Source organism: Falco rusticolus, chromosome 1, assembly GCF_015220075.1.
Source record: "Falco rusticolus isolate bFalRus1 chromosome 1, bFalRus1.pri, whole genome shotgun sequence".
Lineage (NCBI taxonomy): Eukaryota > Metazoa > Chordata > Aves > Falconiformes > Falconidae > Falco > Falco rusticolus.
Window position 1 is genome coordinate 1,457,010 of NC_051187.1, and position 21,241 is coordinate 1,478,250.

The 21,241-nt window shown below is 61.3% G+C and overlaps 3 protein-coding genes across 7 annotated transcripts; all 3 read right to left on the reverse strand.

Annotated features, from left to right (window-relative positions):
• Positions 1–415: 415 nt before the first annotated feature.
• On the reverse strand, positions 416–7,906 carry DNAI2 (dynein axonemal intermediate chain 2). The gene is made up of 13 exons (XM_037404258.1): positions 6,820–7,906; positions 6,524–6,685; positions 6,281–6,402; positions 5,551–5,693; positions 4,798–4,911; positions 3,192–3,331; positions 2,867–2,989; positions 2,231–2,454; positions 1,809–1,944; positions 1,304–1,447; positions 905–1,129; positions 722–820; positions 416–542 (listed from the first exon to the last, which is right to left on the reverse strand). Exons 1-13 carry the CDS (start codon positions 7,000–7,002, stop codon positions 534–536), a joined length of 1,824 nt encoding a protein of 607 aa, XP_037260155.1. The 5' UTR covers positions 7,003–7,906; the 3' UTR covers positions 416–533.
• Positions 7,907–7,996: 90 nt separating this feature from the next.
• TTYH2 (tweety family member 2) lies at positions 7,997–16,872 on the reverse strand. 3 transcript variants are annotated; one of them, XM_037404292.1, is made up of 15 exons: positions 16,666–16,872; positions 15,911–16,083; positions 14,375–14,486; positions 13,743–13,963; positions 13,556–13,651; positions 13,393–13,465; positions 13,209–13,278; positions 12,991–13,046; positions 12,807–12,899; positions 12,619–12,711; positions 12,385–12,527; positions 12,068–12,253; positions 11,852–11,930; positions 11,327–11,339; positions 7,997–9,890 (listed from the first exon to the last, which is right to left on the reverse strand). In XM_037404292.1, the coding sequence occupies exons 1-15, from the start codon at positions 16,792–16,794 to the stop codon at positions 9,847–9,849; spliced, it is 1,581 nt and encodes a 526-aa protein (XP_037260189.1). In that variant the 5' UTR covers positions 16,795–16,872; the 3' UTR covers positions 7,997–9,846. The 3 variants fall into 3 exon arrangements, with proteins under 3 accessions (XP_037260189.1, XP_037260168.1, XP_037260180.1); XM_037404271.1 differs by having other exon boundaries at positions 11,327–11,344; XM_037404283.1 differs by lacking the exon at positions 11,327–11,339.
• Positions 16,873–17,742: 870 nt separating this feature from the next.
• RPL38 (ribosomal protein L38) lies at positions 17,743–20,348 on the reverse strand. 3 transcript variants are annotated; one of them, XM_037404306.1, is made up of 5 exons: positions 20,269–20,348; positions 20,014–20,046; positions 19,583–19,643; positions 18,129–18,251; positions 17,743–17,822 (listed from the first exon to the last, which is right to left on the reverse strand). In XM_037404306.1, exons 2-5 carry the CDS (start codon positions 20,014–20,016, stop codon positions 17,797–17,799), a joined length of 213 nt encoding a protein of 70 aa, XP_037260203.1. In that variant the 5' UTR covers positions 20,017–20,046; positions 20,269–20,348; the 3' UTR covers positions 17,743–17,796. The 3 variants fall into 3 exon arrangements, with proteins under 3 accessions (XP_037260203.1, XP_037260212.1, XP_037260222.1); XM_037404315.1 differs by having other exon boundaries at positions 20,265–20,313; XM_037404325.1 differs by lacking the exon at positions 20,269–20,348 and adding an exon at positions 20,214–20,237.
• Between the last annotated feature and the right edge of the window lie 893 nt (positions 20,349–21,241).

Below are 21,241 nucleotides of genomic sequence, written 5' to 3' on the forward strand. Positions count from 1 at the left end.
GGCAAGCACAGCCGGTGGCTTGTTAATAATTGATGGCCAGGCAAGCAGGCAGGGGGGCTGCCCAGCGATCCCGGCCAGGCTGTGTTTACCCAGCATTGATAACCCCGGCCCAGGCTCTGCCAGCTGCTCTCACAGGGATATCAGCGGGCTGGGGCACAGGGCTTTGCTCAGCATCACTCTGCAGCTAGGAAGGGACAGGGTGCTGCATTGGGATGTCACTGCTGCCACCAGCTGTCCTGTTCTGCCCTGGTCCTCAGGCTGGGGACACACTGAGGGACACTCTGCTGCCATGGGTGCTCTGCTGTGGTCAGCAGCCAGCTTTGATCCATGCCTGGCCTGAGGAGGGGAGATGAAGAGCGAGAGGACATGACTTTCCCACCCTCCGCTCAACCCTGCTGTGACAAAACAGGAAACATGACGTGGAAAGCTCCTGTTTATTCACCCCGAAGAAAATAACATCAAGAGGGCAAAGGGCCAGTGAGCATCTGTGAGCAATGCGAGGGTTTCTGTACGACCCACTGGTCCTGCTTTGGCTACGGTTCCTGCAGAGGGAGCAGGGTGGGGTCAGGGAGCTGGGCAAGACCCTCTGCTCGCCACCCCGCAGTGGCAGAGACCCTCCGAGCTCTGCCTGGCTCAGGGAGCAGCCTCATCCCCACATGAGCCATGAAGCAGCAGCCCTAGCAAGGGGGGGGAAAGGAATGTGAAGCTGGAGTGCACCGACCTTGGCGGCATCCTTCTCCTCCTCCTCCTCTTCCTTGTCCTTGGGCAGCTGGCTCTCCCCCCCCTGCAGAGCCGCCTCCTCTCCCATGTGGTCTTTAACCTAAAAGGCAGAGGCTGACCCCAGTCCCCTGCCCCACGGCAGGGCATCCCTCCTGCTGTTGCCGGTTCATCCCATCCCCGGTACCTCACCACACAGGTGTTGGGTCTCTGTCCGCACCCTCCTCTGCAGCTCCGCTTCGATGACCTCAAAGAACTCCCTGCGGGTACGGTCAAGCACCTGCTGGGGACTCTCCACCAGCCTCTCCTCCACCTCTGCCTCCTGCCCCTCCGACCTGGCGCGCTCCTTCAGCCGCATTTCCCGGTGCCGGGCCTCCAGGATCTTCTCCCGCTTCGTCTCCCGCTCAAACATCTAGGGCAGAGTGGGGGATGAGGGGTGCAGATTGAGCAGGGGACCCTACGGGACAGCATGCTCTGTATGGGGACAGCACAGGGCTCGCTGGCAGAGCTGCTGTGCACGGGGCCAGCAGCGCTGAGGACTTTGGCGTGACCTGGCACAGTGGCTCATGGCTCAGAGCACACGTACAGCGGCAGCCAGGGTCTTCTCGTTCCTCTGGAGGGTGCAGAGCCCGGAGATTTCCAGCAGGCTGACGGTGCCCAGCTTCGAGCCACAGCCAATGATGCAGCCGTTGTCCTGCAGACGCAGGCTGGAGAGGGGCTCGTCGCAGACCTGGGCAGGGAGGACAGGCAGGGGGTGGCACTTAGCCCTGACGTGATGTCCCGCAGGGGAAGTCAGGCAGGATGAGTGGCAGAGGCAAATCTACGTGGTTGCCAATACCAGGAGCCTACGCGCCAAGTTTTGGGCTCCAAGACCTGGGCTCCAAGGCACAGCTCTGGGCAGAGCAGACAGCTGCTGCTTGATGGAGCTCATCCTGAGCTCTGTGCAGGCAGGATGGGACTCCATCCCCTGGCTCTGCTGCTCCGTGCAGGGCAGGGTGGCAGATCTGCCAAGCACCGTGCTGCTGGGGCTGGCTGGGGGCAGCCCCGCTCCCCTCCCAGTGTGAGGAACCCAAAGCTGCTGGGCACCCAACCTTCAGGCTGAGGGAGGGGTCGTTCTGCTTGAAGAGGAAGTCCCAGGCGTCCAGGGTCCCGTCCGATCTGGTGGTGAAGAAGACGGCTGGCTTCACAGTGCTCCAGCACCCATCTGTCAGGTAGGAGAGGTGGTACCTGCCAGCAGACACAACACAGCGGGGATGGGCTCATGGCCTCCATCCCCCTGGCCCTGTGGCTGTTGCCTGCACAGCACCTTCAGCCAATAGGCCAGGCCTGGGCACCCTCTGTTCCAGTGCCCTCAGCCCCGCTGGCACTGCTCTGCCTTGGTGACCGTCCTACCACCTCCTGCCTGACCTGAGCAGACCAGACCCTGCTGGTCACCTGCCCTGAACATGCTCTTCCACAAAAAAAAAAATATTTTTTTTTTTTTCCCCCAGGGCAAAACCACACCAACACCTACTTGGTTGACATAATTGACGATTCCTTGGCCTCCTCCGACCAGATTCGAGCAGTCCAGTCGCCGACAGTCAGGAAGACTTTGGGGTAGAAAGGGTTCCTGGCCAGAGCGTAGACAGGTCCATGGTGGCCACTGTAGGTACTGGTGATTTTTTCAGAGGGTGTCTTTGCTTTGCGGTTGCAGGCGATGACGATGCCCTGCTCTGTGCCCACCATGAACTTGGTGGGCTGAGGGTGGGAGCAGGAGAGAGCAGCCGTCAGCATGCTGGGGACCCTGCGGTGCAGGGGACAGTGGGGCAGCAAGGGGCGTTGCTGTCCGCACAGAGGGGAGCCTGCTGCAGCCAGCACCTGGGGGGGACTGAGCCCTGGGACCTGCTGTGAGCTGGGGCATTTAGAGACCGAAATGACAGCGAGACGCTGTACTCTGGGAGCACATCAACTCCTTATTCTTAAAGATGGGTGAGAACACGCTGCAAGCTGCAGCACAGTGCTCTGGGTCACTCTGGGCATCAGACACTTGTGCCGTGCCCCTGGCACCCTGCCTGTGGGGGTGACCAGGCACTGCCCGCCCGGCTCGGTTCGGCTTGGCTCACACTCCTGCCCAGGTCAGGGTACTGGCTGTGAGTGCAGGGAGGCTCACCATGGTGGGCTCGAACTCCAGCGTGACGGCACCCAGAGCATTCTCCAGAAGCCCTTTCCGGGTGATGTCCAAGATCACCGTATCAGTGGGCTCGGACAGCTTACGGATGTCCCACCACAGGACCTGCAGGGGACAAGCAGAGGGAGGGGACTGCAGGGGCTGCTCTGTGCCAGCCTGTGCCAACAGCCTGGGGGCCTGGTTCTCCTGCTGCAGTGGCTGGTGAGAGGCAGTGCAGGCAGGGGAAGTTCTTTTGGGGTGCCAGTGCCTGCCAGTGTAGTCCCTGTGTGAGTGCCTGGCATCCTTCTCTGCCCCTTCCCGTCTTTACCTGCCCGTCGGTGGAAGCTGAGAAGCACTCTGTGCCCGTTTTGGACTGCAACCAGATGGCTCTGTACACGGGGTCCCTGTGGCTGACCTCCACAGTGGACACCTCCATGGGCAGCCCCCCCTTCCTGGTGTCCCAGTAAGCTAGGAAGGAAAAAGGAGCTGTTAATATATGCTCCCTTGCCCAACTCCTTTGCTTGCCACGCACTTCCCGAGGAGATGCTGCCCCACAGCCCAAGCCAGAATGGGGAGTAAACCTCTCTGGCTGCTCCCCCTGCACTTCCCGGCCCCAGAAGAACCATACATGTGCCCTGTGGGCTGGGAGCCTGCTGCTGTGATCACTTGCAGGGATACCCACTCTTGAGTGGTAATGCAATTTGCACCTTCTGCAAACACCAAGCTAGACAGTGGTAACATACTGAATAGCCACACAGATGCACTACAATCCCCAGAGGCAATAAACCCGCCCCCCCCCCCCGGCTCCCCCTGCTCTGCACAAGGGTTTGCAGCAGGACCAAACACGGTCTAGGCAGCCCCCAGCCCCCGTCAATTCCAAACAGCAGCTCTTATATGCAACGCTGCTAAAAACTAGCCTGTGTGACCTGACCCTGCCTGTGCTCCCCTCCTGCGTGCCCGAAGGGTGCTGGCTAACCAAGGCAGGTCCCTGCAGACAGCAGCTGCCATCCTTCCCTCTCTCTGCCTCTGACACATGGCAGGGGGCAAGCAACGGTGCAGGGCTGGGCATGGTTCAACAAAGGTTAGGCAGCTGGGCTGCAGTGGCACTGGGCTGCATGTGCTCCCTCTTGCTCGCTTCTAATTAGGCAACTGGATGTGATAGAGCGTGCTGTGCTGGGCCTGCGCCATGTGCCTGGAAGCTCTGCGAAGGACGGGGTGAAATCCCTCCCCTCCACCACCTGCGGAGCATGCAGTAACAGCCCCATAATGCATGCCCTGTCAGATCTGATTGCTGCTGCAAATGGCAAGGAAAACATCAAAATGAGTGCAATTAAATCAAAGGGCTTGTGTGGCCAAGTAAATAACAGAGCCATAAATGAAGCTGGCAAAGAGATGCCCTTTTCCAAGCACTTGAAACAATAACACAAGAACGATTCAGTGCATGAAACAACAGCAACTCTCCTGGGCTTTTGCCATGCAAAGATACAGGGCCGTGGGTGAGGTGGGAGCACAGCGCATGCACTGCTCAGCTGTCTGATCCAGCAATCTCTGCCGGGCTCTCGCCGTGGCTGCAGCTGCCTCACTATCCCAAGTGCCTGCAAAGGGCTCCCAGCAGGACCAAACACGGTCTAGGCAGCCCCCAGCCCCCGTCAATTCCAAACAGCAGCTCTTATATGCAACGCTGCTAAAAACTAGCCTGTGTTCTATCCTCCCTTCCCCAGGTACCTGCTCAGGTGAGCCCATGTCTGCTCTCCACACGCAAAGCCCCAGGGCTTCAGGCTGTGCTCGGGGTGATCCCAGATACAGCACTAATGATACTATGTTCTTTGTGAGCATAGCAGTGCTGGAACCAGGCTGTTGCCGAATTAAAATGAAGCCAGGCCCTCGTCAGCACCCTCGTCAGCACGGCCTCACGCCTAATCTATCTTCCTTACCCATCTGCCCATTGTAGCATCCTCCCACCAGGACGTGCGAGTCTTTGGGGTTGTATTCCAGGCTCACAAGAGGGGATGACGGCTTGAGAACGAGCTCTGGCTTGTTGGAGTTTTCTGCCAAGAAGGGATGAGTAAAGAGCAAAGTGCAAAGACAGTCTGAAGGGTGAGCACCCCCACCTCTAAAACAGCCTCCCAATACCGCACCCCGCTTCTCCATGCCTGGCTCCCTGCCACGCCGGTGCTGGATGAGGTGGCCATGGCACCGGGATGCCATACCTTAGCCAGGGAAGGGAGCCGACCTGTCCTTGCCTGCCAGCCCAGGGACAGACCCCTGGTACCCCAACCCCTCTTCTTTGCATTTTTCACTCCAAAATTCAAGGGGTCTGAGAGAGCCTTTGAGAGAACAGGGCAATTCTCAGCCTGGGCTTGTGCTGCCTCTTTCTTAATCAAGCATGAGTGAACCAGACAAAGACAGGAACCACATAAGAGGAGTGTGGCTCAGCTGCCTGTTGTGGTCACAGGCGTGCTAGCTCATGAAGTCATGTAATGGGATTTTAGTGGTTTTTTTCCACCTGTTAGCCAGCTTTCAGGTCCCATTTCTCCCCTTCTCTGCATTGATCTGTGGGCAAAGCAGAAACCGAACCCCTGTTCACCCCTTCCGGAGTGCTGTGAGGCTTCATTACACTCTTGGAAGACACAAAGGGCTTCCGCAGAAGCAGCATTACTGACTGGTGAGTTTTCCCTTCCCCTTACCAAGGTCCCAGATGTACGAGTCAAAATTCATGTCTTTCATGTTTTGCTGGAACTCCAGGCTGGAATAAGCCACTGCCAGTTTCTTGCATGTGTCAGGGTGCCAAGAGAGATGCGTGGCCGTCCTCTTGGTTATGTTTGGATCCCTTTTTGATAACAGGACATCAAAGAAGGGTATTAGTTTGCTAACAGCTTTGTCACACCCTGGGATGACTGTCTTCCAAAGGAAACTGTGGGAATCGCAATTAAAACAAGCTGCAGCCCTTGAGCATTGAGTGCAGGAAATGATTCTCTTGGGGGTTGGGCGGGGGGAAAGAGTTGACGATTTAATAAAGTCTTTCCAGTTATACATTTCTAAGAATCCAATTATGTTACTGGATCTGACTTCTAGAAATGACCTAACAGCCCCTGACATTTGAAAATAATCTTTGAGGCACCAAAAAAAAAGAAAAATAATATCCTGTCTAAAGCACTGTTAGAAGATGCTTAGAGCTGTCTGTCCCTGGACCATGGTACCTATCTCCAAAGCACGTGGGCAGGGCAGGGGGCAGGGAGGGGAGGAACAAACGGAGTTATGGAGCAGGGGGCTGCAGCAGGTCTCTTCATCCATAAACTGATCTGGCACTGTCCTAAAGCTACTGGGTTTTCCACCTCCTTTGTCTCCAAAGGCAGTTTAATTGCAGTAGCTCGCTGTGGATTTGGAGAGCCTGGTGAGCCCAGCCAGTTGTGCTACCTGATGACATTGATGGTTTTTGCCGAGGGGGGCTCGTCTTCCACCTCTGCCATCTCCTCCTCTCCAAAGTACTCCTCGTAGATGTTGATGGCGTTGTTCTGCTTGACGCAGTGCTCCATCAGCTGTGGGGAAAGCACAGGCAGAGGCCGCGCCTTGGGGAGCTGCCTAGGCAGGGGAACGGCAGCGGGTGGGCAGGGGGCTCCAGCAGCGGGACGGGAGCAGGGGGGACAGACAGGGCCTTACGGTGCCGAGGTGTGTGATGGCATTGATGTAGTTCTCATCTCTCTCCACTCGCTTCCTGAAGCGGATAGTTTGTTCCACCTCCTGCGGGTTGATGTCTTTGGGCCAGCCACCCTCGACGTGGTTGATGCCACGGGATTCCACCTCCACTCGCTCGGTGTTGACCTTGGGGGGGGCACGGGGAAAGCAGAGCTGGACTCTCAGCCAAAAAGAGACACAAAACACACTTTTTCCCCTTCGTAGGGTGCTGCCCTGCAGAGTGGGTGCCCGGGAGGCTGGGGGTGGCCGGCAGCCCTCACCTCGTGCTCCGACATGTCGCTGGTGTGCTGGACGAAGCTGTCCACGGGGTTCCTCAGGATGAAGGCGCCGGCCATGCTGGGGTCGGGTGGGATGTCCACGCTCACCTTGGCCGGCCGGTCAGAGAAGCTGCAGGGCCGGCCGAACTCGCTGCGCTTCCGCGTGTACACGTACATGATCTCCATGGTGGCCCTGCCAGGGGGTGGCGGGGGCCTCCTCAGCCCCCAGCACCGAGGGGACCCCGAAAGGCCGCGGCGGGACACCCCGCACGGCTCCCGGGCCGGGCCTCCGGGGAGCCGCGGGCCAGGCCGCGTCCGCCGTTGCCTGGCGACGCCGCGGATCACGTGACGCCAGCCGCCATGTTGGGGAGGGCACGGCGGGGCATCACGTGACGACCGCCCCTTGCCGCCATGTTGGGAGGGCAACGCCTGGCTAATGAGGGGGGGCAATTAGCAAAGGGTACCTGAGGGGGGGGTGCTCTGCCGCCGGCTCCAGCCCACGCCCCGACTGAGGAGGGGTGGAAGCCAGGCTGGGCGCCATCCCGGTGCGCGGGGGCTGGGCCGTGGCCCCATTTGTCCCACCCCATGGCGGGGCCACCCTCCCATCACCGCCAGCCCTGGGCCAGGAGGGCAAGCTGTGCCATGCCTGCAGGAGCCACCATGTCCCCACAGCCGGCACAAGTTGCCCTGCAGGGCTGCGGTACACAGCCACTGCCACACAGGCCTGCGTCCCGCGGGGTCCAGCTCCTTGCCCAGGGCCACTGGCAGCCCACAGGCTGGCACTGGAGGCAGCACCGTTCCTGCTCACTCGTGTCACCCACACCGACGCGAGAACAGCTGGGAAAGCAGCACGACATGTGGCTCCCAGCACCCTTTGGCCCTGCTGTTGCCTTCCAGCCCCAACCAGCCCTCCCTTGGCACTGCAGACCCCAAAACCCACCTGCATCCCACCCTGCTCCCAGCACTGCCACACCTGAAATGCCTCCAGCTGCTCCACGCCACCACCAAAACCAGTCCCAGCTGCAGCCACGGGGTTCAAACCCATTTAAAAGCCACTCATAAAGAGTCCCAGCCTGGCAGAGCCAGCACGCTGGGATGGGCTGAGCAACCTGTGCCGGGGTGGCAGGGAAGCGGCGGCAGATGCAGGGCAGCCCAGGGAAACCTGCCAGGAGCAGATAGCTTTAGTACAAGTGTTTATTGTCTTTTCCCCAGAGGGCACATACAAATCAGGCCGGACTCCAGCTCCTAGACAAAGTCCTAATGAGGTTAGTTCACATGCGTTTAAAAACAGCTCTTCTACCAGTACCGTTACACCGAAACATTAAAAGCAAAAAAAAAAAAAAAAAAAAAAATCCCCTGGAAGTTTCCAACAGCAAGTAATGCTAGTCACAGGTAACACGGACAGATGGTGTTAGGGGACCCAAGGGTATGTACAAGTTACCTTTAAAAGACACAGTGAGTCACTGTTATCAAGTAAGACCCCCTAGCTTGCCTGAGGGGGACAGCCCGGCCACCACGGGGGTCTGCCTGGCTGCAGCACTGTTAGCCAAAGCAGGGAGGAAGGGACAGATCACCACCAGCAGCAGCAGAGGAGGCAGCTGCTAATTGCAATCAGCCAGGGCAAGCCTTTGCCCTCCCCGGCACGGCACGGCAGTACCCTCTGCAGTGAGGAAGAGCCCTGGAGCTAACGCAGCCCTGGCTCAGCCACCGCCGTGGTGCCAAACGTGGTTCCGAGAGCTGAACTCACCCTGGGTGGAGGGAGAGGGACCAGAGGGGTGAGGGGGCAGGAAAACACCCATCCCCTGTCTGCACCCTTCGGGCTGGGAGATCCAGGTCCACCCCCAGTTGGTGGGATGGAGTGGGGGCTCTCCCTGCCCACACACAGCAGGTGCTGCTGCGGGGAAGGGGCCTTTGCTTGCATCCTCCCGAGGTTCCCGGGGCTGCCTGTGCTGAAATGGGCCAGTTCAGCCCACGCTGTTCCCCCGGCTCCTTGGCCCCCAGAGCTGCTCAGCCTGAAGCCTAGTGATGCTGGGCAAGCCAGCCAGGGTGGCAGGACCATGCCATCCCCTCCCCAGGACCGCATCCTGCCCCAGCAATGCCTGAGTAGTCCCTGACCCTCTTTTCCCAGGGGATTCGTGGTTACCCCAGGGCTGTCCTGCAGAAGGAGGGGAGCCTGCCCCAGCCCATGCTGCCAGCCTGCCCACCCTGGGGAGGCGAATCACCAAGATGAGCCTAAAAACCCAGCCAAAAACCTGCTACCAACATGCACTGCAGTAAAACCACACTGGAACAGAGGCAGCAAGTTGAACCGTGCCTCTGCCCTGCAGAGAATTCATAAACTCAGGGGCAAAGCAAAAGGAAAACCAGCAAGGTCAAAACATCCCTAATTCTACAGCCTCTGAACCCGGGGCCAGGGCAGCTCCAGCTGATGTGGTGAGCAGGGCGGGGGGCGCAGGGAGCATGGCAGAGGGAAGCAGCCAGTGGTGCTGACAGGGGTGGCAAAGCTGCTCACGGGCATTGGGTAGGGGCTGGGATCACTAGTGGTTGGTGCTGCATTGCTATGGGAGCGAAGGAGCCACTGCTGGGACCCCTCCCTGAGGGGCTGGAGGCAGCTCGTGGTCCCAGGCTTTGTGCTCCAGGCAGAGGGAGCTGGAGAAGGCTTCCTTCCATGGCGTAAAACATCCCCAGGCTGGTGCAGTGGGGAGGGAAAGGAGAAGCTGCCGCGGGGGCGTGAAGCATCTCCGCTCTTCCCGGAACACCAGGAGCCAGCGCTCGGCCCCGCAGTTGCTGTCAGCCCTGCGGCAGGAAGACTTGAGACCCAGCAGAAGCTACCGAGGGGGAGAGGAGGGTGCGCAGAGCACACAGGGGGCACGGAGCTCATCCTCCAGCTGCTGCCGGGCTTCCCGCCGTGTCTTTACCAGGTGTCTTTGGTCTCCCATTACAGAAACACCGGTGGCATTTTCTCCTCCTGTGAGCTGCCCGGGGCAAATGCGTTAGGCTGGGAACTCAGTGCTGGGGTGCCTGATGTGCTCATCGGTGACGGACAGGTAGGTGGCTCGCATGCTCGGGGAGTACTGTGGGGAGAAGACACAGGGGTCAGTGTACCCCCAACCCACGATGTGTGCCACCAAGCCCCTGGCAGCCACATCCAACCCAACCCCTGCTCTGCCACATGTTGCTGAGCCACCCGGGAAAGCCTGAAGATGGTGAGGGAAGATTGGTTCCCATTTGTATTAATCCCCAATTATTCTGCCAGGCTGCCATGGGTAATGAGGCAAGAGCCTGGTCACAGCCTCTTTGAGGGCTGCAAGAGACCCCCCAGCCAAGATGCTACCCCTGCCTCAGGCTCTCGCTTTGCCCCTTCCCGCACCGCTGGGACATCGGCCAGGTTTGTCCTCCTCCACCCTCCTGACTCCAGCCCAGCAGCAAATTCAGCCCCCATCACCAAGTCTGGATGTATCCGATCCTGAGGGGCTCACACCACGATGCCAACCACAGGCTTGAGCTCCCCTCCCTGCACCAGCACGGGGCTGGTGGCAGTGAAGGCACCATTGTGGGCTGGCACGGTGGTGGAGCAGGATGGGGCTTAGCCCTGACGCATGGGCAGCACCCCAGCTAGGACCGGGTCTCTGTGCCGGGGTTTTGCCCCCTGATCTTCCCCGTCCATTCACAAACCTTACCCAGGTGTGCTGGGGCTCACCGGGTGCCTGTGCCGGCAGCTGCACAGGGCCTCCCCAGGCAGGGCAAGGACCCCCACATTGGGAAGGGGCCAGCGGGGAGCTCAGGGCAGGGGCCAAACCCTCCAGCCCACCCCAACCCCCCAGCGCTGCAGAATTAAATATCTCCAGCATTTTGCAGGAGGGACACCCCAGCCAGGCATTAAGGGAGATTATCCTGAGTTTGTTATTTTGGACTGTGAAAGTCCTTCCTTAGGGATCTGAATCCTGGTTAAATTAGACCATTCAGGGCCAGGAAAAGTGCTCAAATTAATCCCCCCCATTCACCCCTCCAGGGAAGAGGCTTGCCAGCTGCCAGGTCTGCGCAATCAGATTACAGCCTCCTGCACCGGCATGGCTCCACGCTTTCACCTGATGGCAAAAATCTTCCCCAGAAGAGGTGAGCGGGGTGTCCCTGCTGCAGCAGCGTGTCCGGGGCTGCTGCTGTGCCCACGCGGGGCGAGCCGGGGGGCATTACTGCTTCAGATGGAGGCACCGAAGCAGACACAACGCTGTCAGAAAAGGAGGGAGAAAAACTGTGCCGAGAAGGGGATGCAGATGGGGACCGGTTTCCACTCCCAACGCACAGGAGCTGCGAATCCTCTTGTACCTGGGCGGGGGACAAAACGTGGCCCCGTCCCTCCCAAGCTCCCCCCCAAGCTCCCCGCACTCTTCACAAAAGCAAACCAGCCCCACGGGAAAGGGGATGGGAGGAGGCACGGAGGAGGGGAAGGAGGATGGGAACCCAGCTGCTGCCCCAGGAGAAGGAGGGAGGAAGAAGTGGTTGAACTTACTCTTGATGGGCAACTTAGCTCCAAAATAATTGATGCAAAAAAAAAAAAGGAAAAAAAAAAAGGAAAAAAAAAAGGAAAAAGAAATAAAAAAATAAAGCAGGCATTAACAGACAGAGTGGGTTTAAAGAAACAGCAGGGAAATGTAAACATGCATGGGTGACTGTGAAGCATCCTTTGAAAATCAAAATAAGTAAGAAATAAAGCAAAGAGCAGCTGACGGGAAGACTATTTTGGTCCCCTCTGAGCACGTGGCTGGTGACCTCTCCTCACAGCCTCCGCGGGCTGGCTGGGAACTGGGTTAGTGAGTCGACAGGAGGGATGCTCTCGGTAGATAGGGCACGTCCTCTGCAAGGGCAGGAGGAGGGGGCCAAGCTCACCCATCCCCATCCCCACCCCATCACACCTAGTCGGTGCCCCGGGCCAGCGGCTTTCTGGCAAAGCAGAGGGGCTCCATGCCACCCGGCTAACCCCCCCAGCCCCCCCAGCCCATCACAAGAAGGACTTGGCCTCAGCCGTGCACCATACCGTGGGTGGGGGAGAACCTCTGCCGATGAGGGGGACGTTCTCATAGCGCGGGTTTCCACCGAAGAGCACAGCTTGGTTCCTGGAGGGGGAGAGCCCATCAGAGCCAGGGGCACAGCGAGACCCCCACCATCACCCGGTGCCCCCAGTGTGAGGTGATGCTCCCTCGCCAAGGCAGGGAGGACCCAAGGGTCAGTGTCTCCGGGAAAGGGGTCTCACATGTACTCGGAGACGGGGGCGTTGGAGATGGTCTGTGCCGGGGGGTGCAGGCTGCTCTGGCTGCCCAGGCTGCTGCTGTAGCTGCAGAAGCTGCGGAGCTGCCCCCGGGCCGGGTTGTGGGTGGCGATGCGACGCGCCTGTGGGTTGAAGGGGTCTTCCTCATCCATGTCGTCGTAGTCCCGGTCCCTGTGGGGACAAGGCAACCATGCTAACCCCCTGGCCCCCAAGGCAACTTCCCTGCTGTGGCCAGCTCGTGCCACACGTGCCCCTGCTGAAGGCAGGATGGTTGTGCCGGCAGCGGCCGCGGCCAGACCCACCTGCCAGTTATGTGCTTCCAGGCGCGTGGCGTGGCACAGATGATGGTGGAGAAGGAGGCGGCCACCAGCAGGGAGAAGAGGACCAGGTAGAGCAAACCCTCTACCCCGTCGTAGCAGATGCCAATGAGGGCGTCGAGGTAGTCCTGCAGCAGGAGATGAGGTACGGCAGGGCTGGTGGCGGATAGGGGGTGACCCCAGGAGCACTGTATCGCCCCAACCTGGACCCCCACTCACCTTGTGCAGCCCCCGGCAGTCCAACATGGCCGTGAGCTGGTGCAGGCTGGTCTCTGAGGAGTTGAGGAGCTGCTGGACCCCCAGCAGGTCTTTCTGCAGGAGAGGGGGGTGGGAGGGTCAGGGCAGTGCTGGGCAGGATGGGGAGCAGAAGGGGGGACATGGAGCCCTGACTCCCCCCAACCCCATACCTCTGCTGTTGGGAAGAGGGGCAGCGCAAACTGTATCAGGCCCTGGATCTGGATCTGCATGGTGGTGAGTGAGCGCTGGAAGACGGTGAGAGCCTGCGAGGGGGGAGCGGTCAGAGCCACCCAGCCCTCGGGGACACCCCTCTGCCCCAGACAGCACAAACTGGGGTGCCCAGCTCCCCCATACCTGCTGGAAGGGGTTGCTCAGGCTCTGGTCGCAGTACAGGTAATAGTGCACCACCACTGCAAAGCGAACAGGAGATGTCGGTATGAGTTACCCGATGGGGCGTAGAGCACAGCACGGGGGTGGCAGAACAGCAGCGGAGAGCACCGGACCCCAGGCAGGTTTGGGGGAGCACTGGGGTCCTGCCCCAGGGACACCTCTGCCCCGTGGCTAGCTCTCACCCATGCTGATGTCGCTCTCTGTCTGGTTTATGATGAACTTGTCTGGGGCCACGCAGAAGTCACTGGTGCCCTGCAGGGACGAGAAGGACACTGTCAGGGTTGGGAAGGATGGAACAGGTGCCCTCAGCCCTCGGCTCTGCCCTGGCACAGCCGGTACCACCCCTCCCCTCCCGGCCACGCTCACCACTGCTGCCGCCGTGTCCACGGCCATGGAGGCCCAGCTGAGGATCAGCGTCAGCAGCCCGCAACACAGCATCCTGCAGGGAGAGGGGCAAGAACGCTGCGGGGTCTGGCTCTGCTCCCTTCGGTGGCTCCAGCATCCCCGCGCCACGCTGCAGGGTACTCACGTGGTGAGGAGGCAGCGGGAGCGCTTGGCCAGCCCCAGGCAGGCCAGGAGGCAGACGGTGAGGACGAGGATGAAGAAGAGGAGATAAGCCAACCACCTGGGCACAGAGAAAGGCTCCGTCACGCGCGCCCACCTCCCCAGCCCCACCGGCAGGTGCTGTGGCAGCCCAGTGCCGTGGCCCTGCTCACCGGTAATACTCAACGTAGGCGATGTGGCCGGCCAGTGCGGTGAGGTCCGTGCTGGTGCCCTGCCAGACGGGCAGCCCCGAGAGCTGCAGGACGATGCTGCCGGCCAACTGCTGCATGAACTTAAGGGTCTGCAGGTAGTCCCCCCGCGAGGCCAGGAGCTCATTCAGCCGTGCCAGGTGCTGCTCCAGGCCCACCTGCATCTGCAGCGTGGTGACTGCCACCTGGGGACGGCGTTGATGGTCAGTCCCACTGCGATGGCACCGGGGGCTTCCCCGCCGTCAGCCTGGCACCCGGCAGAGCTGTTTGCTCCATCCCTGGGATGCTCTCCCGGCGCAAGAGCAGCCCCACATCAACCCACTGTGCTCGAGCTGGATCCATCCTTCTGGACAGCCCCAGCACAGCCACCCTGGCCCTCCCTGGCCACAAAGGCCCTATTCTGCAGGGTGACGTCACCCTCCCGCGCGCGGTGTGGCATGACCGTCCCAGGGCCTCGGCCGGAGCAGGCAGGGCTCAGCCGGCAGTGCCGGACACCTCCCTCCCCAGGGCTTCAACCAAACCCAGAACGGAGGATCAATGTGACCCAGGGGGACATGGAGGGGGTTGGATGGGGGGATGCTGCCTCACGGCCCTACCAGTGAGTCGATGCTGGTCAGGGTGTGGTTGGCATGGTCCAGGGCGTAGAGCAGCTGGTACACCCCATCGTTGGTCTCGCTGTTCCCGTAGAAGCCGATGCCAACGGCCGCACTGTGGGCAGAGAGGGGACCCCCAATGAGCGGGGAGGGGAAAGGCTCACCCCAACATGAGTGCCTTGCTGTGTGGCCAGGGAGGGTCTGGGGACACCAACTGGAGAGGGGATACTCCTGGGAGCATCCCAGTTTTGGGGAACCCCCCTACTCCCAGCAGGGCAGAGACAAAGCAGACGGGACAGGGGCAGCACCATGATGGGGACCCGCTCCCTGCCAATGTCCACAGGGCCTGGGGACACTCTAGCCCGGAGCTGCTCTGTGGGCTGGACACAGCAGGTTTGAAGCTTTTCCTGCCAAACCCTGAGAGACTGAGGGTGGAGGGGCCGGGCAAAGCAGGTTAGGGGAATCCACTGGGACCAACATGCTCCCAAATAAACCTGCTCCTGGGCTCAGCCCCAGGAGGGCAGGTGGGTGGCAGCTGGAGGCTGTGCCACAGCCACTCCAAGCCCCACGCTGAGCTCCCCATGGCCGCTTCGGTGCTCCCTGGCACCTGGCGTGCCAGCGGGTGAAACCAGGCTGGAGATCGGAGCTGGCTTGGAGGAGGGATGTGTCAGTGCCCTGGTCAGCCATGTGCCTGCAGGTGGTCAGTGCACACGATGCTCCCTCCCTCCCCGCGGCAGATGCCAATAAAACCGACAGACAATGGCCCCTTCGCCATGATTAGGCCTTTAACAGCCACAAACAGGCTCAGCGTGGCTGCTGAGGGGTTCAAAGCCCCTGGGGAGCTGCAGAAGGACCCCCTGTGGGCGGCCGACGGGTGCCCCAGCCCTCTCGCCATGCTCCATGGGGTGCCCTGAGGCCGGAGGAGCAGGAGGACGCCAAGCTCATTAGTGCCTTTTCCCTGCTTCGTACAATGCTCGCAGGCAGCCATCTCGCTCCGCCCAGGCAAAACCAGCCCCTTTGTCTGGCGAGTGGGTCGTGGCTGGGCGGCCAAAGGGCCCCGTGTCCCATCCAGTCCCACCACGGCCAGGCCTGCCAGGGGGCACATGGGCCGGCTGGTGGGGTGTCCTCCCAGCCACGGGCTGCCAAAAACTGAGACAGGCTTGGGAAGCCACCAGAGCGCTGCTGGGTGAAGAAGCATCCCCTCGCCTAATTGCTCCGGTTGCAATTAAAGGCGGGCGTGTGCGGGACCTGCCAGCTGGGTCATGCTGCTGCCCGCCATCTGCTCCGGGCTGGGATTAGTGTCCCGGCTCCGCTCCTGCCTGGGATTAGCCAGGAAGGCAGCATGGCTGGGGGGGGGACAGGGACAGGGCTGGCCTGCGGCTGGTCCCCAGGGCTGCCCCAGCATCAGTGGCTGTGCAGAAGGAGGCAGGGATGGACCGTTATTTAATTGCACAGATCAAACTGAAGTGACTCATAGCTGGAGCACAGAGCCCCCTCAGTGATGGGGGGACGGCACCGGGTCCCTGTCCCCGTCCTCACCAGCAGATGAGCCCAGCGGTGACAGCCATCCAGGTGACACAGCAGGAGTGGGGCCGCTTGGTTTCGGGCTCCTGGTCCCTTTTGCAGCAGCACAGGCAGATCAGGTAGACGGTGAGGAAGAGGAGGTTGAGGCCGAGGCAGACAGCGGCCACCAAGCCCAGGAAAAGCAGCGACTGGGGAGGAGAGAGGGGACAGTCAGCGCCCGAGCCCGTCACGTGCTGCAGAGCGCCCGGTGGCAGGCAGGATGCAGCCACATCCCGCACCCCACGGGATGGTCACACGGCGAAAAAGGAACCGTGGCTGCTCCCGCTCCGACGCTGGGCCACCAAGCTGCGGGTCCCGGCAACCGGCGGGCAGCGGCCCCTTCGAGGGGTGGTGGTGCACTGGCGGTGCGCCCCCCGCCCCCCCATTTAGGGTTCCCGCCCCGGGATGCCAAGGAAGGGCTGCAACGGGTACCAGGAGCCCGCGCCGCCGAGACAAGGGGTGACCTCTGCGCACCGGGGGGTGGGCAGCGGCAGGGCCGGGGGGGCAGCGGGGGGGGCAGCGGGAGGCCGGGGGTGCCGGTGCCGGCTGGCCCGGCGGGGGGGCCCCGCTGCCCGCCCGCGGAAGAAGGGCGCTTTGTGCGGCCGTGAGATCAGAGCTGGCGCCGGGATGAAAGGAGGCGGGGAGGGGGGGGACACGGGGAGCCCCAGACGGGACCCCCGCCCGGGGAGGGCTCGGGGCGCGGGGCGGCGCGTGGCCGCCGGGGTCGGTACCTGCTGGTAGTCGGGGTCCCGCGGTCGGAAGGCGGCGGGCACGGGCTGGAGGTGCAGGCCGCGGTGCGGCAGCCCGTGCAGCCAGCCCACCCACCAGGGCACCAGGTAGTCGGCGCGGGCGGGCGGCATGGCGGGGCCGCGGGCCGCGCTGGGCCGCCGATGGCGGGGGGCACCGCGCCGCCACGCCGCGGGGCTCGCCCCGCCCCGCCCGGCCCCGCCCCGCTCGGCCCCGCCCCGCCCCGCTCGGCCCCGCCCCGCCCGGCCCCGCCCCGCCCGGCCCCGCCCCGCCCGGCCCCGCCGCTCGCAGCCGGCGCGGCTCAGCGCTCCCCCTATAGACACCGCGCCCCGTCCCCGCCCCGCTATAGGGGCACTGCACCTCCGCGTGTCCCCGCTGTGGGGGCACCGCTCCCCATCGTCCCCCTGCCATAGGGGCACTACTTCCCCATAACCACCCGTCCATATGGACGCCGCACCCCATCCGCAGCCCACTGTACCTCAGCATCTCCGTGCTATAGGGGCATGGCACCCCTTCACCCATCTGCTATAGGGCACCACACCTCACCCCCCCCCGCTATAGGGGCACTGCACCACATCACTGCTCTGCTATAGGGGCACCACTCTCCCATCACCAGCCCGCTACAGAGGCATGGCACCCCTTCACCAACCTGCTATAGGGGTACTGCACCCTGTCACTGCCCTGCTATAGGGGCACCACACCCCATCACCACCAGCCATGGGCCACATGCTATAGGGAAGGGACACCTCATAGGGGACAGGCTCGCAGCCACCCACAGTGCAGGGGCTGTTCTAGACCCTGCTCTGGTGGGCATGGCGCAGCCAGGACCCATCATGCTGTGTCCCCACAGCCGCCCGCAGGCAGCTGCCACGCAGGGCTGAAACACCGGCCACACTGGGGCTGGGCCTCTGGGAAGGAGCCCACGGCTGGGGCACAGACCAGGACTGGGTCCCGAACCCCAAACAGCAAGCCAGGCCCCGGCGGGGCCACCCCCCGAAGCAGAGCGACAGTGATGGTTTGAGCTGTGTGCTGTTGGGGAGAAACCAAATGAGACTCCAGGGAACAGTTCAAGGTTTTTATTGTAACAAACACAGAGGAACCAACGTGCGAATGGCTCATTTCAGCTCCTTCACGGCCAAACCTGGGGAGGAGAAAAGAGATGACCTGATGGTTGGAGAGGTGTGCTCACCGCCCAGGCCGGGCGCCGGCAGCCAAGGCTCATCGCAGGGTCCGCCATGGGGGGCACAGCAGCGGAAGGGGCGCTTGGAGCCCTGCAGAGCAGTGGCAGCATTTACCCAGGCACAGTAGATGGCGGTGCCAGTTCCATGGACAGCATAACAGAGCGGCCTGAATACGCCAGTGACCCGGGATGCTGCCCACCTCAACCCAGCCTGCCCGCTGCCCCCGGCCCAGCACCGGACGGCTCCCTTCTGACACCAAGCCATACCTGGGGGAAGGGACTGCTTCAGCTTCTCGGCCTTCTCCTTGTCCGTGATGACCAGGGTGTACAGATACCGGCTGCAGCGCACCTTGAACTTCACATTGTCCTTGTTCTTCTTGATCTTGACCGCTGCAGGATTAAGGAACAGGTGAGCAGGACAGCAGTGACCCCACCCCAACTTGTCCCCCCTCACCCGAGCTGTGATGAGGATTACAGCCCTGCCTGGCCCATCAGCACTAAGTAAAATAAAATAAAATAAATAATAATAAAAAGTATTTTTTATACACCACTGTTGCCCACCACCTACAGCCCCAGCCCCAGCAGTCAGTCTGCCATCTCAGAGAGATGCTGCACAGTTTTCTGGAAGCCAAGAGCTTTATTTTGAGGCTGTTGCGCTTCACAGCAGTTTACAACAAGCAACGTGAAATATTTACTGTGTTGGAAATTTGCAGTGGAGCGTGACAGTTAACAACGCGCTCGTTATTTGCCCATGTCATCTTCTGCAACCAACGAGCTGCACTGGAGCTCGGAACATGGCTTCAAACGCTGCACCCAGTGCCTCCAATCTCCTTTCTATCCCCCCTAGGCCATTTTATCTAAGCAGCTTGCTCAAAGCCACAGTCAGTTCCCCTCCTTCCCTGTGGCAGAGCCCTTGCAGCTCAGCATTACAAGAGCTGCTGCAAACACTGGAGCAAGTTGAAGGCATGGGAATGCTTTGTAAGGGGCTGTCATCAGCTACAGCAGCATTTCAGTGTTGAACTACCCCTGCTCACCCACAGCAGTGAGTTAACAAAACATTTCCAGAATGAAAGAGCCTCTTCCCCTTGACAGCTAGATCCAAATAAGCAAGAGAAGCAAGGAAAACTTTTCATGCATTGTTAAATACAGAGACAAGGCATTTCTAGTGTTTCAATTATAACAGCCTTTGGGTTTGCAACAAAAGAGAACTCAAGTTTGAATATGACTCACTTGACATTCTGATACACCTCCCCAGCGTCTGACATCTTGTAGCTTTTTGAAGACTACAGCAAGTCAGAGGCAGGGCAGTGTTTCCAAATAGTTCCAGTGAACTGCAGCTGGGGCTTGGTCAAAACACTGTGGGGTGAGGAGCAGGATTCGAAGAAGCGTGGCTGAGTGGGTGTTGGGAGCCCTATTCCACGGAGGATCCCAGTCCCCGATAGCAGACCGTGTCACAGCACCCCTCTGCCCAGCATGGCTTTGCTCACAGGCAGCAACGTCAGTCAACACTGAGCAAAAAGCCACTTTAAGTATCACCGATTCTGTGCGTAACAAAGCCTCAGCAACACATATCCCTCAGCGCTTCCAAGCCGAGGAGGTCCTCAGTGTCCATGAGGATGCATGGCCCCCCATCCCTGCTCCAGCAGGGGAAGAACGGCTCCTATGCCGGACCACCCCCCCCCTTGCTCCTGCCCCCGAGACAGAGCGGCCTCAGCACTCACACTTTGCATCCTTCCTCCTGGCTGTCAGCAGAAAGTCTTTAATCTCCTCAATCTTGCGAGGCTGAAAAAGAAAAGAGACTCAGCGTGCAGAGAACAGCCGAAAGCTCACTCCCCAGCTTCTGCAAGCGCCCCAGGGTCGCTGGGCGTCCCGACTCCCAGAGCCAAGCCCCTCCAGGAGCCGTCCCGAGGCATGTGGCGTCTGCCTTGCCACCAGCCAGGTCAGGGAGAGCCCCTCCTCCGGCAGCACGACCGTGCCCCTGCCAGAAGCCAACACGGGAATCGGCACCGTAACCCCCAGTACGCAGGGTGCTGACGGCACCCCCACCCCACACCCCAGGCGAGGCCAGGCAAGCCAGGGACACCCCCTCCCCCGCAATGCTGTTGTGCCGAGGGCAGCCCCCAGCCCCCCGGCCCCCCAAGGGCCCCCTCACCATGGTTCCAGGCCGGGCTCAGAGCGCTCCAACCTGCGGCAGAAACAACCCAAAATGGCGTCAGCGCAATCCCAGCGCCCAACAACCGCCTCTCACCATCGGCCTCCCCGCGCCCAACCCGCGCCCACCCTCCACCAGCGAGTCATCCCGCCTCCTCTCTCCCCCCCCCCCGCCCTCCCCGGGGCCGCCCAGGCCCGTACGGCGGCGGATGGCGGCGGATCTCCTCTCCCCCCCCCATCGCCACTTCATACTTCCAACGACAGTGTCTGCTCACGGACCGGAAGCGCGCGCGCACTTCCGCACCCGGCTCTTAGCCCCGCCCCCTCGGGCGCCGCTACGGCTGGCGCGGAGGGACACTCCACACCGTATCGCGCTCGCGGACGCCGCTCCTGTGATGAGTTAGCGGGGTCTCAGCCTCCTCCGCACCGTAACGGGGGGTGTGCGGGCTGCACCGGGCAGCATCGGCCGCCCCGATCTCTCCGGGCACCGCCGCGAAGGAGGGGCACGGCCGTGTGGGCGGGCTGTTTGCATCCTCCGAGCCCCAGCATGTCTTGGGGGGGCCTGCATCCTCCGGGCCCCAGCACCAGGGCCCCCCAAGACACGCTGGGGCTCGATGGCTCGGGTAGAGCTGTAATGGAGCAGCTCTGCCACAAGAGAGAGCTTCAGCCACGCTCAAAACCCCAAAACCACCCCAACCTCCTGCAAGAATCCTTGGGGAAGGGTGGGAAGGCAAGGGACCCCATCCTGTCCCTACACCCCCTCGGTCCCTCTTGCCCTGTCCCCATCACCCTGTGCCCTTCACCCTGTCCCCATCGCCCTGTTGCTCATCACCCTGTGCCCATTGCCTGTCCTTGTCACCCTGTCCCCATTGCCCTGTGCCCATCGCCTATCCTTGTCACCCTGTCCCCATAACCCGGAGCCCACCTATGCCCATCACCCTGTCTCCATTGCCCTGTGCCCATCCCTCTGTCCACATCACCATGTGCTCATCACCCTGTGCCCATCGTCCTGTCCCCTTCACCTTGTGCCCTTCACCCTGTCCCCGTCACCCTGCATCCCACAGCCCTCCCACCCAGGCACACTGACAGCTCCCAGTATCACACTAAGACCTGTTACTGGGATGAAGCCTGCAGGCAGGGTGGGAGCTGCGGGGCTCCCACTGAGGGGAGGCTTTTTGGGTGGGAGGAGTCTCCCTTGCCACCAAATGAGTTTTTTAATTGTTTGATTT